The sequence below is a fragment of the Gouania willdenowi genome, chromosome 16 (genome assembly GCF_900634775.1).
Source record: "Gouania willdenowi chromosome 16, fGouWil2.1, whole genome shotgun sequence".
NCBI lineage: Eukaryota > Metazoa > Chordata > Actinopteri > Blenniiformes > Gobiesocidae > Gouania > Gouania willdenowi.
In genome coordinates, this window is record NC_041059.1 from 32,050,182 (window position 1) to 32,065,670 (window position 15,489).

The following is a 15,489-nucleotide window of genomic DNA, read 5'->3' on the forward strand; positions in this document are numbered from 1 at the left end:
GTTCTTTCTTCTGTTGTCTAAAAAGAACAATGGGATGCAAATATTAAACCAACTGGTTTTATTCATAGGTAAACCTTTAATTAACTTTAAACTTTTAAATTAAAACTTTTCATTTATTTTTTGCAAGACAAACAATACAATATTAGCTGTTTTACAATAATATATACATAAAAAACAAAATAAAAAGATGGCCTCTGTATGTGTGTGTTTAAGTCTTTGTGTGTGCATACAGATTTTCTTAAAGAGAAGTGTCAAATTTGTCCCAGTGATTAGGTGAGGCGTTGGAGATATAAATGGAAATTATTAATTAATTATTACTACTATAAGTTTCATTTTCATTATCATTGACAACGTCCACAAAATATCATTGAAAACAAACCCTGCAGCCGCCTCCCACCTCCCCCTAACCCTGGGTAGGAATACCAGTCTGTCCTTAACTAGTGTGGCCCATCTATGAAGTTGATTCATTTATGATTTGAATTATGTTTGGAATTATATCTTGACCAGTTTTGAAGATCAGACAGAGCCAACACCCCCCGGCAAAGCACACCCAGACCCCGAGACGGGGGCTCAACCGCCACCACCGCAGAACAGCTATTTTTAAATAGTGGAAGGTACGCCTCTACTACAGTTAATATTATATTCCTATTAAATGGACAGTTCAGGCAAACTGTGGAAATAACACTTTGAGACTGTTTACATAGTTGATCATTAAGGCTGTATATTAAGTTATATTATATTTGCATTTAAACAAGCGATGACTTTAATGGGGCAGAGAAGCACAAGCATAATTAATTAGTCACAAGCTATGTGGTCATACCAGCCTGTCATTGGCTGATCTTATTAAATCTCAGAGGCTAAGCAGGTCTGGGCCTGGTTAGTAGTTGGATGGGAGACCACTGAGAATTGCAGGTGCCACAGTGGGGGACAGTCGCTTCAGTGGTATCTGTCATTGTGTCCTTGGGCAAGGCACTTTACCCACATTCACTGGTGTGAATGTGCTCTGAGGTCCTGGTTCTAGCTGGGTATAGTTTGTGTTACTAACCTTCCAGCAGCACGGTTGTAGTTGCAGGTCTTTGAAGTGTCTGACGCTGTAAGATCAACTGACATTGAACAATGAAGGTACTGCACCTTCACAGTGTGAGAACAGAAGAACAAAAAACATTTCTGTGAGAGTTGCTCACATATTCAGGGAAATGAAAAAATTACTGATGATAGCTTGGTGATGAGGTAATGAGTCATTTTCCATCCTGACTTGCTTTAGTTGACTGAATGAAACAATTAAAGCGAGGCATGTAAATGTATAATCAGTTAACTCAATTTCCTGGTAACACTTGACAATAACTAGGCTTTAGAAGGTGTTAATAAATCATTAAACTGTTAATTATGTATACTTTACTTGATATATATTTGCTAACAGTTTGTTATGGATTTATATCTGTGCCTTATAGATGGCCAATAGATAACTTACAAGCTGTTTATTAACAATTTATAAATTACTTGTTAGCTCTATGTTAATGATTTATAAATATACATATAAATTTGTATAAATTAATTTACCAACTGTTAGTAAAAATAGAAAAGTTCCAACTATTGCGCCTGCCATTGCACTTTAGAGCACTGGTAGCGGCACGCTGTGAACCTGGTCACGCTGGTCGAGCTAAGCAGGCAGTACAACAGCAGTAGCTCGGCCACTCAGAGCCAAGCTGCCTGCCTGCACGGACATGCCCGGATTGTTTCAGCTAACACACAAACGCACATCACACATTTAATGACCCTTTTTTAGCCACATTTCACATCTTTCTCTTTGGGAAACGTATTCAATACAAATTGTGGTAAGTACCGTAATTACAGCCATGTAGATCGCTTTTCTCCTGTTTCCTTGTCCGGAGTGCATTAATACTGTTAGTATAGTATAGGCACAATGTTCATCAGGCATCATGGTTCAGATTCAGAAAACTTTATTTATCCCCAAGGGGCAATTCAGTTTCAGATACATCCCGACCAAGAAACATGAAAGACAATAACATATCACATGGGGGGACAGATACAGGAGTACTGGGGAGCAGCCACAGCAAAGCAGTGCTCCGTTTCTTAGATGAGAAATATGAAACAATGGGTCAAAAGAAGAGGTAAAAAAAAAAAAACTAGGCCCTTGTAGAGAGGGGTGGAGTTTGGAATCATGAAAACTCTTCAGCAAACATTGCGACAAAAACCAACAAACATCATTCAATTCAATTTGAGTGCAAGCAGGGGAAAAAAATGGTTCACTAAAACCATGATAACTAAAGCCAAGTCTGGCTCAATGGATGTCAATGGGCTGAGGGTTGTTAAGGCCATTTGCTGGCAAGAACTTGCAAATGCACAGTTTAAATATTGTAAAGATTCTTTGCTTTTTCCCCATCAACTTATTTAAAATCAACTAATTTAACTTTTGGTGGAGCGGTGTGGGTGTTGTTTCTACAATGGATCAAGTTGAAGAGCAAACCGAGGTGGCCAAAAAGTTCAAGCATTTTATTATTTTCTGTATCGGCTGCACCACAAGTGAAGTACCATGAAACGGAGTCTAATTACCGACAAGGTGTGTGTTTTCTGTTATTACTGCCATGTCTCTGTACCTACAGTTGACATGCTCCAGAGGCTGCCAGAGGAGTCTAAAGTTATGTTTAAAGTCTAGAGCTGGATCAATGACAGTAGACAGTGGTACACTTTTGTACTTTGTTTGGATTGAAGAATAAAATAGACGTTTACAAAACAAATAATGTTTATGCTTTTCCTTACTAACGTGCCGCCATTTAAAAGGGAAGTAAATGGGCTTTACAATGGGATAAGATTTACTGCCATGAAGCAGTTACAGCAAAGAAATAAATCCAATGAGAAATTGTATTTTCTAATTACTAACTTACTTGTGAAGCTTTGAAAAGGAAAGCATCCACAGAGAACCGGAGCTCATTGGCTCCTCTCCAAACAAAGCGTGAATCACTGCCCTCCCTCCTGCTGTCCATCATGCAGCTGCAACCAAAGCACACAAACATGTTTATCAAGAAGATCAAAGTATATATACAGTATGAAACATGTTCATACCCATAGTTTGTGATTAAATGGACTTTGGGCAGGCTGTTTGGGTCTTTGGAGCTTGAAGCATAGCAGGAGTCCACGTAAAGCCTCTCCCCAGACACCAAAAAACCAGCCTGGGCGATGAAATATAACTGTTCCCCCAACAGGAAAGAGCTGCCCGGAGGAACGGCTTCCCACTGAGCTGTTCAAACAAACAAGGCTGGATTAAAGAGTGCAGTTTTTCTATAATCCTATCATTGTAAACAACTCAATATGTTAATCTGCTCTACAACAGTCTATCATAAGTTCAGATATGTTTAATAGGTGTCCTGACACATTTTTCTTACTTTCAATTCAATACCAATAATGCTGTGTTGTGTATCGACCGATACCGATATTGAGCCAATATCAGCAGGAAACATACATACTTTCATGACCTATTTTGTATTGTGGAGTGTTAGAAAAGTCATGATCAATTGATAATATTCAAACAGAATAGTCAACAGTAGGTATGAGAAACTCTGACCCATTTATAAATAACCAATAGGTTATAGACATTTTGACTAAACAAGGACATTCTACAATTGAATAAAACAAAAAAAAACATCAGAAGACCATGGAATGTAACCTAGATAAATTCAATTAAAACAATATACATTATATCAGTGATTTTAGATGCAGGCTGATATATTCTGATACTCTATTTATATCGCTGATATCAGAAAGATTAATAACACTTGTAATATCCTCATTAAAGCCTATTTAGTTTATTTGTGACTGAGGGCTTTTTACCATTGCAGACAGTGAGGCTGAAAACGAGTTTACTCCTCAAAGTCTTTGCATAGATTGCGTGCTGAACTTCAGGTTGAAAGCCCACTTTGTAAGAGTAATGAAACCTGAAAGAGAAAATTAGAGTTTCTCAGCACAAACAGGAGCAATAAGAATCTGACCAGGTGACAATAAATGGTGCTTATCGTCTGGATTACCAGTACATGGACTAAAAGTTTTTTTCAACAAATTTTTTCCATGCTAGTGAGAAAACAACCCTTGAATGCTGATGTCCTCGTCCGACAGCAAATGTCTGTTTAAACAAGCACAAGTGACAAGTTTGTGGCAAAACCAGTTGCAGATCATATTCCATTTTCTTAATACAAGCATTTGAGTCTGATTCACTTAGTAGTCAATCCAAACCCATTATTTGGATACACGCATAATTATATATTTACGTGAATACGATTTCTTAGTTTTCTGTTTTTCATAAATTTGCAAAATTTTAAATAAAAACTTTTTTACATTTTCATTACAGGGTATTTTGTGTAAGAGGATGAAAAATTCATTTAATACAATTTGGAATACGGCAGTAACTAATGCAGAGACGTCCACAGCTGGTAAAACCTTTATCCACAATCGGAATGAATGAAAAACTCTTACCTAAACTTTTACAAGCCATAAAAGAACAGAGATGGAGGATGAGCAGGGGAAGAGGGACGAGTCCCTCCTCTTTCAAGAGCATTGGTCGCTTCTCAGTCCCTCATTCTGCCAACTTGCTTTTATGAACCTCCCCTTTTTTCGCGCTCTTTTTGTATAACCAATCAGTCTTGTGCTGCTCAAATTCTAAAGGGGACTCAACCAATCAGATCACAGCGTTATAAGCTTAACTCCAGCCTCCTTCCTCAGTTCCATGTTTTCCAGTCTTGTCTCAATTTGCGTCTCTGCAGTTCCATGCAGGGAGACGGATGGACAAAGATCCCTCTTTTAAATGGACTTTTATTTTAAAATAATCAAAGTAACTTTTTCATCTTTTGAACCACACTTTTTCTAAATTAGCATTCAATAACTTTAAGTAAACCTTCACGTGTTGATCAGAGAGCTAGTTTGGAGGAACGACAAGCAACATCACCTTTTTACCTTGCAGTAAACATCCTTACAAAAATTGTCCTCACACCTCATACCTTCCACTCAGAATATGTATATACATCAAATATGTGTACAAAGTGTATATAACTTGCTATACCAGTTTAACCAACAGTAACATTTGAGTATCATTGTTGAATTAGCTTATCATCATGCTTTCTACATTATTAATAACTTCACCTGTATAATAACTGCACAAATTATACCTGCTGTGTTATTAATATTTAGATTCATCAGACCTCTATTTAAACGACAAGGACCCACCAGAAGAAATAAGTGTTGATTTAATAACTTATAAAGTGAACACTTAACTGTATTCCTAGAACCGGGTAGTGTTGTGTTCAAGACCACACTATCCGAGACCAAGACTTGCCCGAGACCAGAATGCACCGAGACCAAGACAAGACCAAGACTTTCGGGAGCCGAGACCGAGTCAAGACCAAGACCGAGACAAGCCGAGACCGAGACCAAGACCAAGACCATAAACATTTTTTTTTTCCAATTTAAAAAAATCTATAAATAAATAAAATTATGGCAAGGTTCAACAATTAAATAACATTCTCTCTTTAATTTTAGTTTAAATACATTTGATGGACAAAAAAGGTGCCTGCAAAAAATTAACTAAAATATTAAAACTATTACTGCTACTGATAAATTCACAATTATTCTACATATTTGAAAACAAGATTTTTATGTCAGCTGAATGTACAGCAAGTGTTTAAAAGTATTTCTGCCAAGAAATAATGATTCTTGATTCTGATTCTTTGAGTTTTGCAGTTCAACAGGTCACAGAGTTCACAAGATAATTTTTTAGTTTGAAAAAGCCTTTACACAGGCCATTTTTATTATTTCACTTAGTTGATATAGTTTAATTTGGTTGCTGTAATGTAACTAGGATATTCAATTACAAAGGTTTCCAGCTGTAACTGTAAAAGTGAAACTTTCTGAAATAAAACTACAAACAAGTTGTCATCAGTGTAAAAAACAAAGAGCTACAGGTAGATGTGAAACTAAATAAAACAAACTCAAACCCTGGAACAGTCATGTGACAAATCAATAGTTCTTGTTGAGAATTATTATTATTCTGGATACAGTGGAAACAGAAACTATAAAAAATAATTATATTGTGAACCTGTTTATATTGTGGGGAACATATTATATACATAAATGTAATTGGAGTCTAAAGCCACAAAAAAACACCACTTTAAAAAGAAAATAGACTAATATAAGACCTCTTTACCGTTATTTGGCTCATTCTGTGTTAGTGCAACTCTGCGGCGATGACGCGCTGGTGACGACATAAACCAAGATGGCGGCGGCCCGGACTACAGCCGACACTATGTAATAAAGCCTTAAAAGACATGGATACAATGAAAAGAGTGGATGGACAAAGGCATAAACATGCAGACTTTCACACGGACACACACGGACTTATTAAACACACACAAACTTATTAAACACACACGGACCTCAGTACACACGGTAAACGGAACAGGCTTCACCGCTCGGCTAGCACTAGGACCCAGAAGCAGAGTAAGTGCGTCCCACATCCAGCCTTCACAGGCTGTAATATCATCAGTTTATCATTTTACCTGTTGTTAGAGCTACTGTCTTTACCAGGGAGATAATATTTATTACTGGTGATTGTTTTCTGGAGTTTTACTGGGATTTTTACCGGTGATTAGTTCATATCTCCCTTGCGCTCCGCGATCCAAACTGACACCGTAGCCACACATGTATGAGTGTGTCACACACGTCACTCAGTCACATTAAGGAAGGTTGTGGTCATTATACAGGGTGGATTAAATAATGAATAAAAGATTGTTTTATCCCGTTCTTCTCCGTGTTATTATCACATTATAAAAAAGTTTAAAAATAGCAGGAATTCGTGCTGGTCTCGAACGGTCTTGACGGAAAATCCCGAGACCGGGCAGCCCGAGTCCAAGACAAGACCGAGTCAAAATGCTTCAGAGTCCCAGACAAGACCAAGACCTTTAAAATTTGGTCTCGAGACCAAGACCGGTCTTGACCACCACAACACTAGAACCGGGTCAAAGCAGAACATCAATTGAGAGCATCTGGATGTCTGTATGCTTCACCTGACGATAGCAAAGGCAGCTCAGCTCAGCAAGCTTAGGTTAGCGTGTCATCTTTGTTCAGAAACGATATATGATTGCGTGTGTGTTCGTGTGTGTGGAAAAAGTATGTGAGTGAGAGACATAAAAGTGAGTATATTTATAGATATGCTTTTGGGTATTAAGTAGTGCTGTTCATTGATTGAAGTCCAACTTTTAACATTTTAAATGGACTGGTAAATGGACTTGATTTTATACAGCGCTTTATCACCACACTGAAGCAGTCTCAAAACGCTTTACATATCAGCTCATTCACCCAATCACTCTCACATTCACACACAGTGGGACAGGACTGCCATGCAAGGCACTAGTCGACCACTGGGAGCAACTTAGGGTTCAGTGTCTTGCCCAAGGACACTTCGACACATAGTCAGGTACTGGGATCGAACCCCCAACCTCTCATTCAGAAGACGACCCACTACCATCTGAGCCACGGTCGCCTTTTACTAAAAGTATTTCAAATTTGCAGATTTAGTTGTAAAATGTCAGAGTCACTGCCCTCTAAGGAGTGAACGCCAGCTATTACTATTGAATTTTGCTATTGGCTGAGACAGATTATTTTGATCATCATGCATCACCAACTTTTGCTGTTGGTCCCGCCCCTCCTATAAAAGCTGAGAGGAGGGCGGAGGGTTTTCTCCAATCACAGCCCACAATGAGCATTGATTGACAGCTCCAATGAAGAACTCCTTTCTTCAGCTGTGATATTTTTGACTCTGTGCTTCTATAAATCGAAGCTTCCTCAAGCTACAGGTATGAGTGCATGTACAGACACACTGTGTGTGTATCACCGTCCGTCTCTGCATGTGCGCGGACGGGTGGTTACATCTTGTCCCTGTGTGTGAATCTTCCTGGTTTATGTGTGCGCGTGAGGTGGTGGAAGGCCCATGTTACTAGTCTCTATGGAGAAAACAGTCGCAAAGAGTTCCACAGTGTGCATGTGCACAAGAAGACTGTTAAGGTTAGTTCAGGAGGGGAGGGGGGAGCGTGGAGCGCCTCACGATTCTACAAACTGCATCTTTAACCAACGGTTTGAATTTAAATTAAAAAAAACTCAAATCAAAGATTGGGATGTAATGATGTACTTAACTTCTTTCAATTTGAATACATAGAGATCATGTTTTGGAGAAAAAACAGATTCTTATTTTATTTAAATTGTCGAGAATTTTTTAACTAATATTTTCTTCTTGTAACCTTCTTACAAACTGTTTAAAATGTATATATTTTTTAAACATATCGGGCTAAATTTCGATTGTTATACAACGGATTCGGGGCGGGTTCGGACGTTGCTTGGTAAATCAGGTGATGTGTTTCAATTAGCAAGAGAAAGGTGCATAAATGGATGCTTACTGGCCTCGGATCATTCATGCACGTGCATGGATGTGAATAGTGTTGAGTTGAAACAAGTTCGGGCTTGAAGAGACATCGGCTTTATTCAGGTCAGACAGGATCGGGCCAGGCCGGGTCTTCTTTTTTCGGCCCGAAAAAAGCTCTTCTTCCACCGCTGCTCTTGGTACAGCCCCAAGTGTGCAGCTGAACCAAGAGAGAGACTGTGACATCACAACACACGGCACTAAAACAGCCACAGCAACCTCTATTGTAATAACAGAGTATCGATGCACATACAGTACTGTGGTGTATCGATTTTAATCCTGTCTTATTTGCATCGATTTTTAGCCGATTTAGGATATATCCTTACATCCCTAGTAACTTGTTTACAGTCGGTCAGTGTCATTTACATCTGCCTGTCCATCTCGCCCACAGTGTGCAGGTAAAAAGGAGGAGCAGTGTTGTTTTGATGCGTCCGGTCAGGGTTTATTTTTAATTAGGTTATAGTCATGCTTTGTTGGCTTCTTTTGTAACATTACTGAATAGTAGCATAAATTGTATTATTATTATTATTATTATTCCTTCTTTTTCCTCTCATCATCCTCCCAGGACCCGAGCATTTGCCTATACTGCCTATACCACGGGCCACCCTGGCCAAGCCTCCGAACCCTTAAGGCGGGCATACACTGCAATTTTTGGCTTATTTTGAGCCCATTTTCAACTCGTACATCTATTTTGTGGGATCGTGCGAGTCAGCTAAATCGTGTGTTGTGTAGTATACATGGGGTCATGAGAAGCGACGAACACCTCACGACCAGCTCCCGATCAGCAATCGTATGGTCGTGAGGACATGAATCGTGAGCTGCGCACATTCGGGCTCTGCACCTGAGTCACACAGTTTGAGCTGGAGCTGAGTAAAACGATTGAAAAAAAATCGCACAGTGTATCCCAGCCTTTACCTGTGAAGCTGTCCTGTCGCACTAATCCTTAATGATTGTGGTAATTAGAATCCTGTATATGGAGGAAGTTGTTTTGAATAGTAATACAAGCACAGCTGAAAGTCCTGTGCACACCTGGGGAGTTTAGTAGGGTGCCCATGTTTTGATTAACAGAGATGTATTACCTGTTGTACTGGCAGTGAATTGGGAGGTTCAGTGATGGAACTCTAATGATGAGACTTTCTGGAAGTGAATCATAGAAGAGTGAGGTGGAGTACATCAGTCGATCCGCAACAACCTAAGAAAACACAATTCAAGTTAATATAAAGTCCAAAGCATCACATTCATGTGCATTGTTGTGACTAAGATCTGGGTTTTAATAGCATGTGTTTGGGCTTTGGTTGGCTGGGTTCACATTTGTCAGTGTGATGATACATGACAAAATGAGTGTGATTAGGCATTTCATTAATGTAATGATTATAAGGCTTTAGTTTTTTATATTATAATGCACTGACTGAAATGTGTATGTTTCATATGCAGGGAAATTTTACTGTTTTCATAAAACAAGTTCATTCTTCTTGTTAACCACCACTGATGTGTCAATGTTTACAGAGAAGTTGATTATACAAGCACTGAAATTAGTATTTTCTGCATTAATTTTGTTTTCAATGATCTAAAGTTAATTTGCGCAAACGTCACAAACAACATTTTGGTGAAGCATTATTTTGTATCAGTCCTCCCTTAAAGACTTACAGGTAGGATAGGCGATTTTCAAAAGCCAGCATGATTTTGAATGTAGCCTACCCCGACGGCTCCGCCTTTACCCCCTCCCCTCTCTACTCTGTGCTCCGTCTCACTCACATGCATGCGCACAGCTGCTGCAAAAGCGGAGCTCAGCTCATCGCTTGTATTGTGTAGAAACTTTGTTGTCTCATGTCTCATTCAGCAGTAAGTAAGCACTAAACTTTACCATTATATATGTTAAAGCAGAACTAAATAACTTTTTCACCTAAATAAATCATTTTCATAGTCTCTGTGAGGGTAATTCAAGTGTTTATGGGGTGATCGGGGGGGGGTTTCAACCCTGCCCCCACCCCCCCGTCTCTGGCCAGAAAACAGCACTTGCAACTTTCCTGCCTCTGACCCGGTGGCAAGACGTACTGCTTTACGAAAGCCCAATACAAACTAATGGTGCATTCACACTGCTGTCACTTCAATAGCCCGTGATGAGTTACTTGAACACAGTGGTGCTTTTTGATCACTTCATCACTCTAGTGTCTGTGCAGCAGAGTGACATGAAAGACCAGTTGCTGATCACTTCCTTTATCATCAACTACTCCGTTTTTATGGTAAAAATAGTCAACTTACTGAGTTACTAAAGGATAAGTTCAATCAGAATGTAGGCTTATTCAATATTAACCGCTTTAATTTTGCCCCGGTACATTTAGGAAGCCTCCCGCTGCCCGTCTCACTGTAGCGGGAGGGAGGAGCTCCTGCCTCTGGGGTGCGGAGTGTTTACGACAGTGACATGACCAAAAGGAACCTTTAGGGGGAGAACTAAGCAAAAGTTACTTAGTTCTGCTTTAAAAAAACGTGACTCGCTTTCAGTGTGAGCTCGTGCATGCAAGGGATCGAGAACGAGCAGGGAGACGTGATTGGTTAAAAAAAAAAAACGTTTCGTTTTTTTCCATTTTATTCCAAAGACAATTTCAACCAAAAACTTAAAAAGTGTATCTGGAGAAAATCGCCTACCCTAGCTTTAAACATAACACAACGACATGTGACTAGTTGTGGTCAGCGTGTGTTAAGAAGAGCCACTGTGCAGTATACCCTTTGATTTACTTGGCTGTCATTCATGTGAAATTGAAATTGATGACAATGTTTTGTAATTCCTGTAAAATGGATTCAGTGCAGTCAATGAATTCTGAATTTCTTCAGTGACACAAATAACGTAATGTATTGTGGATGGAATTTCCCATGCTATATCAATTATCGCAGAAGTGCTGTATCGTGATAGTATTGTTATTGTGGGCAAAAATATCACGCTGTATCGTATTGCGAGGTACCCAGCTGGCGATACCCAGCCCTACTGTGTAGTGCATCATTTTGGAGCAGGGCCGGCCCATGGCACAGGCAGTATAGGCAAATTCTAGGGGCGCTAGCCATCATAGGGGGTGCAAAATTGGAAAAGAAAAAAATAATAATAGTTTTTGTTTTTATTAAATAAACAATCAAAGCGCTGATATTATTTGCATACTAAACTTGGTAGTACTATTAATAACTAGCAAGTCTCGTTTTAATGAAAATAAAAAAAAAAGTTTTATTCCCGCCCCCTAAATCGATTGACAGTTCAGTTCTGAAGCGTGAACCAGGGCAGGCAGCTCGGACCGGTTGTTTACTGTTTACTGGTGCTGCATGTGGCGTCATGTCTGTACAACCTAACTAATGATCTGGTGCTCAGGGAAGAAAAAAAATGAAAAGAAGAGGAGGAAAATGTGAAAAAGCTAGAGGTAAGCCAGTGTTTGAAGTTCCACGACAATTTATGAATCCATGATAGTCAAACAAGCTAGCAGAGCGGCCATGCTAATGTTAGCAGCTAGTGCTCAACAGAAACAGATAAAATACTAGCTTAACAAAAACATTGATTGCATGGCAACAGCGGTCTATTAATTTATTACATTGTAGTTTAACGTCATTTTAGGAGAACTATGTATTATTATGTACATGTAAGGAGTGACGTCACAGTTTGTGTTTTATACAGGGGGCCTTTTTTATTTAAGGCCGTGGCTACGGGTACGTTAAACGTATCCGTAGACTGCCACTCTATGAATACGCAGCGCCGCCATTGGCCAGTTTAGGTCACGTGATAGGTGCACCACGTGACTTAAAGTTCCATGTAGCTCATATTTATTTTTAGCTACCCCGCTAACCCTTTTATTTTTGCCCTAACCCTACCTGTAACTCTATCCCTATCTCAATCCCTAACCCTAAAAAGTTTATTTTTGTCGGATATGTATTTTTAAAGGTGTAATTTGCCGTAATAAATGTTAAAATAAAAAAAAATACTTGACAAACGTGAGATTCGAACCCACGTCAGCGGTGAGTGCAGCGCTTTAGACCACTAGACTATCCTGGCCACAGTGGTGACACAAGCACAATACGCTAATGTAGAGATGCTCCGGAAATGTAGCTATAGTCCTGGGGGCTACGGCTACGTTTAACATACCTACAGACACTTTCTCTATTTAATCGATATATATGTACAAATTAATTGACATGATCTATAGATAGGTAAACATATTATGAACGCGTAAATTATTAAGAACGTTAATATTTCTAATTTCGGGCGACCGTGGCTCAGGTGGTAGTGGGTCGTCTTCTGATCGAGAGGTTGGAGGTTCGATCCCAGTACCTGACTATGTGTCGAAGTGTCTTTGGGCAAGACACTGAACCCTAAGTTGCTCCCAGTGGTCGACTAGCGTCTTGCATGGCAGTCCTGTCCCACTGGTGTGTGAATGTGAGAGTGATTGGGTGAATGAGCTGATATGTAAAGCGCTTTGAGACTGCTTCAGTGTGGTGATAAAGCGCTATATAAAATCAAGTCCATTTACCATTTAATTTAGCCGATACTACTACAGATGGACGTTCAGAAGAAATCAAGAATGTTTGACCAGAGAGACATGTAAACCCATGTAAATTTGCGATGGTAAAACAGGGGACGGGACCCGGATAAGCAAACTGCTTCTCTCGTCTCCTTTTTCGGCATGTACAAAAAAAGAAAAAAAAAAAAAAAAAAAAGTGAATGTAACCATGTCGGAAATAAACTGAATAAATAAAAATAAAAAAAAATACCTTTTTACTTTTAATAAAACTGTATTCCATCTGTAAACTTGTGTTTTATTAGTATTCTGGGTCAATTTACTTTATAAATAATAAATAACTTTCATCTAATTTTATCTGCTTTGTGCTACATCTTAAATTTGTACAGCTTTTTTTTCTATTCATGAATATCTAAATATTTATCAATTTCTAATTACATCATGCATATCCTATGACTTGGTTTGATTGATAGACGAGCTAGTGGGTTCACATTCTTTTTTTCATTCAGATTCACTGAGGAAATGTGACAATGTCATCGATGATTTCGCTGGCAGGAAAACCAGGAGAATAAAGTTGTAAGGCTGGACTGAAGGATGAATAGATTGTGTAGGAGGAGGAATTATTAATAATGGGTTATATAAATCAGAACATTAATTATGATTATTAATATTACTTCAACTTTTGCGGGGTGCCACTCCTGTTGACAGTAGAATTATGTCTAAGTTTTTAGACTAAACCCATTAATTTGAAACCAGGGAAAAGTGAGTTCAAACAGCAATCTACACCATCATCACAGCTTTAATGAATCAGAGGAATCAAAGATTACATTTAACCTTTTCTTCAAAATTCAACAATTAACACAGTCAAAATATCAATTGAAATGGGATATTTAAATCATGATAAAATGCATTTCTAGGCTAATAAAAGTGAGGATTATATGTAATAAAGTGAAATCACTATTCAAGGAGAATGCCAGTCTATTAAATATTGAATAAAAATGCAGGATACATATTGTAATAATATCATAAAATCCAAGAATAAAATCATAAAGAGAGCTCATAAAACAAAGAGGGGAAGACAGACAGGGGAGAACGAACAAACATGAATGAACTGTGTGTGGAACATGTTGTGAGTGTATTTAAGTGTGCAGTTATGGAAGTATGGATGTGAGCTATTGTGGATCAAGTTTGCTGATCTGAGTTCATTCTGGTACCTTGAAGATGATGTCAGGGTTGGACCTGGAGGTGCTGTTTGAAGAAATGCAGCGGGACGTGCCACCGTTGAGTTCTGTTGCGTTTCAACAGAGTGTAGCCCTTCAGCCGATCCAGGCAGTTCTGGCCTTCGCAGCTGGGTTAGAGAATGGCTCGTGGCTTACCACATAGGGGTTGAGGGCCGGGCTAGATGCTGGATTCGTCCGAACCAAGCAAGCTGTTGTTTCCAAAAATCTAACTGTTTCAACTAAAAATAAAATGAAATAAATAAAAAGATGGGGAAGGGAAACGCATTGAGCATGAAATGGCCAGTGCCCCAAAACGGAAATTTTTCTTCCTTTTAAAAGATTATCTTTGAGCCTCGCCTCCCAAGAGGAAAGCTTCATTGATTGGTTTAAAGTTGCCAGTGTCTCAGCTGTCTGCCTGTGGGTGTGGTCTTGTGTATCAGTGAGACAGACAACAAAAGGGAAGATTCTAAACATATAAAACCATACTAATCAATTCAGCGTAATTCAAATATTCTCTTCGATATCATATCTTAAAATATCATGAATTATGAGACAGTTTGAAATCAAACACGACTGAAAAATAGCCTAGCATTACTTCAGGAGCTGGTTAATGAATTTTACTTACATTTTACTACAAAAATCATGTTATGCCTCTTCTGTACTATATTGTTGCTGTAGATACCTTAAACTAACTTTTGTGATGTTTTCTGGTATTTTAAGCACGTTTTAAATGATGAGACATTTAAAAGAGCATTCTGTGGGTACAAAATTATCTGAAGAGTGGACTAGGACACACAATATTTGCAATTTCAATTTCGCAGAAACATTACAATAATGTTTTCGTTTGTGACTTTTCAAAACATAGTATGGTTTCTTTTGTTCTCATTATTTCACTAGAACACATCCCAGCAGAGGCCTGGGCAGTGTCCTTGTGTGACAGTTCACCACAGGGGTCAGGGGTCAGTGGGACAGTTCTGTGATCTTACAGGATCCCAAAGGTATCTGTTTGTAAAGGAGGAAGAAGACTGATGTTCTTCCCCCATGCGGAGTCGTAAAAAGAATTCGTACTGAACACTTCAAAGTGTTGGGCCAGTCGTTTTGGCTCCGTTATTGGGTTCAAAGGCCTCATAGTGGGGTTAGCTATGCACCTCAAAGTTGTTGGGGCGGTTATTTTGTAAACAGTTCGTGATAAAGAAACAGGCTCCTTGATTAATCCTGTTAGGCTTGATGTGGTTTGGTTCCCTACAATTGAATGGGGCTTTTTTAGCTTGTGTTGATTAAAACTGCTTTATAAAGC

General features: G+C 38.9%; 1 protein-coding gene across 1 annotated transcript in view; it reads right to left on the minus strand.

Moving 5' to 3' along the window:
* Positions 1-15,489, minus strand: part of LOC114478453 (zona pellucida sperm-binding protein 3-like) — a 35,744-nt gene that overhangs the window by 7,199 nt on the left and 13,056 nt on the right. Inside the window, exons 4-8 of the mRNA XM_028471550.1 lie at positions 9,559-9,671; positions 3,850-3,953; positions 3,085-3,259; positions 2,907-3,012; positions 1,046-1,131 (exon numbers count right to left, since the gene is read on the minus strand). Coding sequence (XP_028327351.1) covers positions 1,046-1,131; positions 2,907-3,012; positions 3,085-3,259; positions 3,850-3,953; positions 9,559-9,671 — 584 coding nt within the window. The remainder of the gene's footprint in view (positions 1-1,045; positions 1,132-2,906; positions 3,013-3,084; positions 3,260-3,849; positions 3,954-9,558; positions 9,672-15,489) is intronic.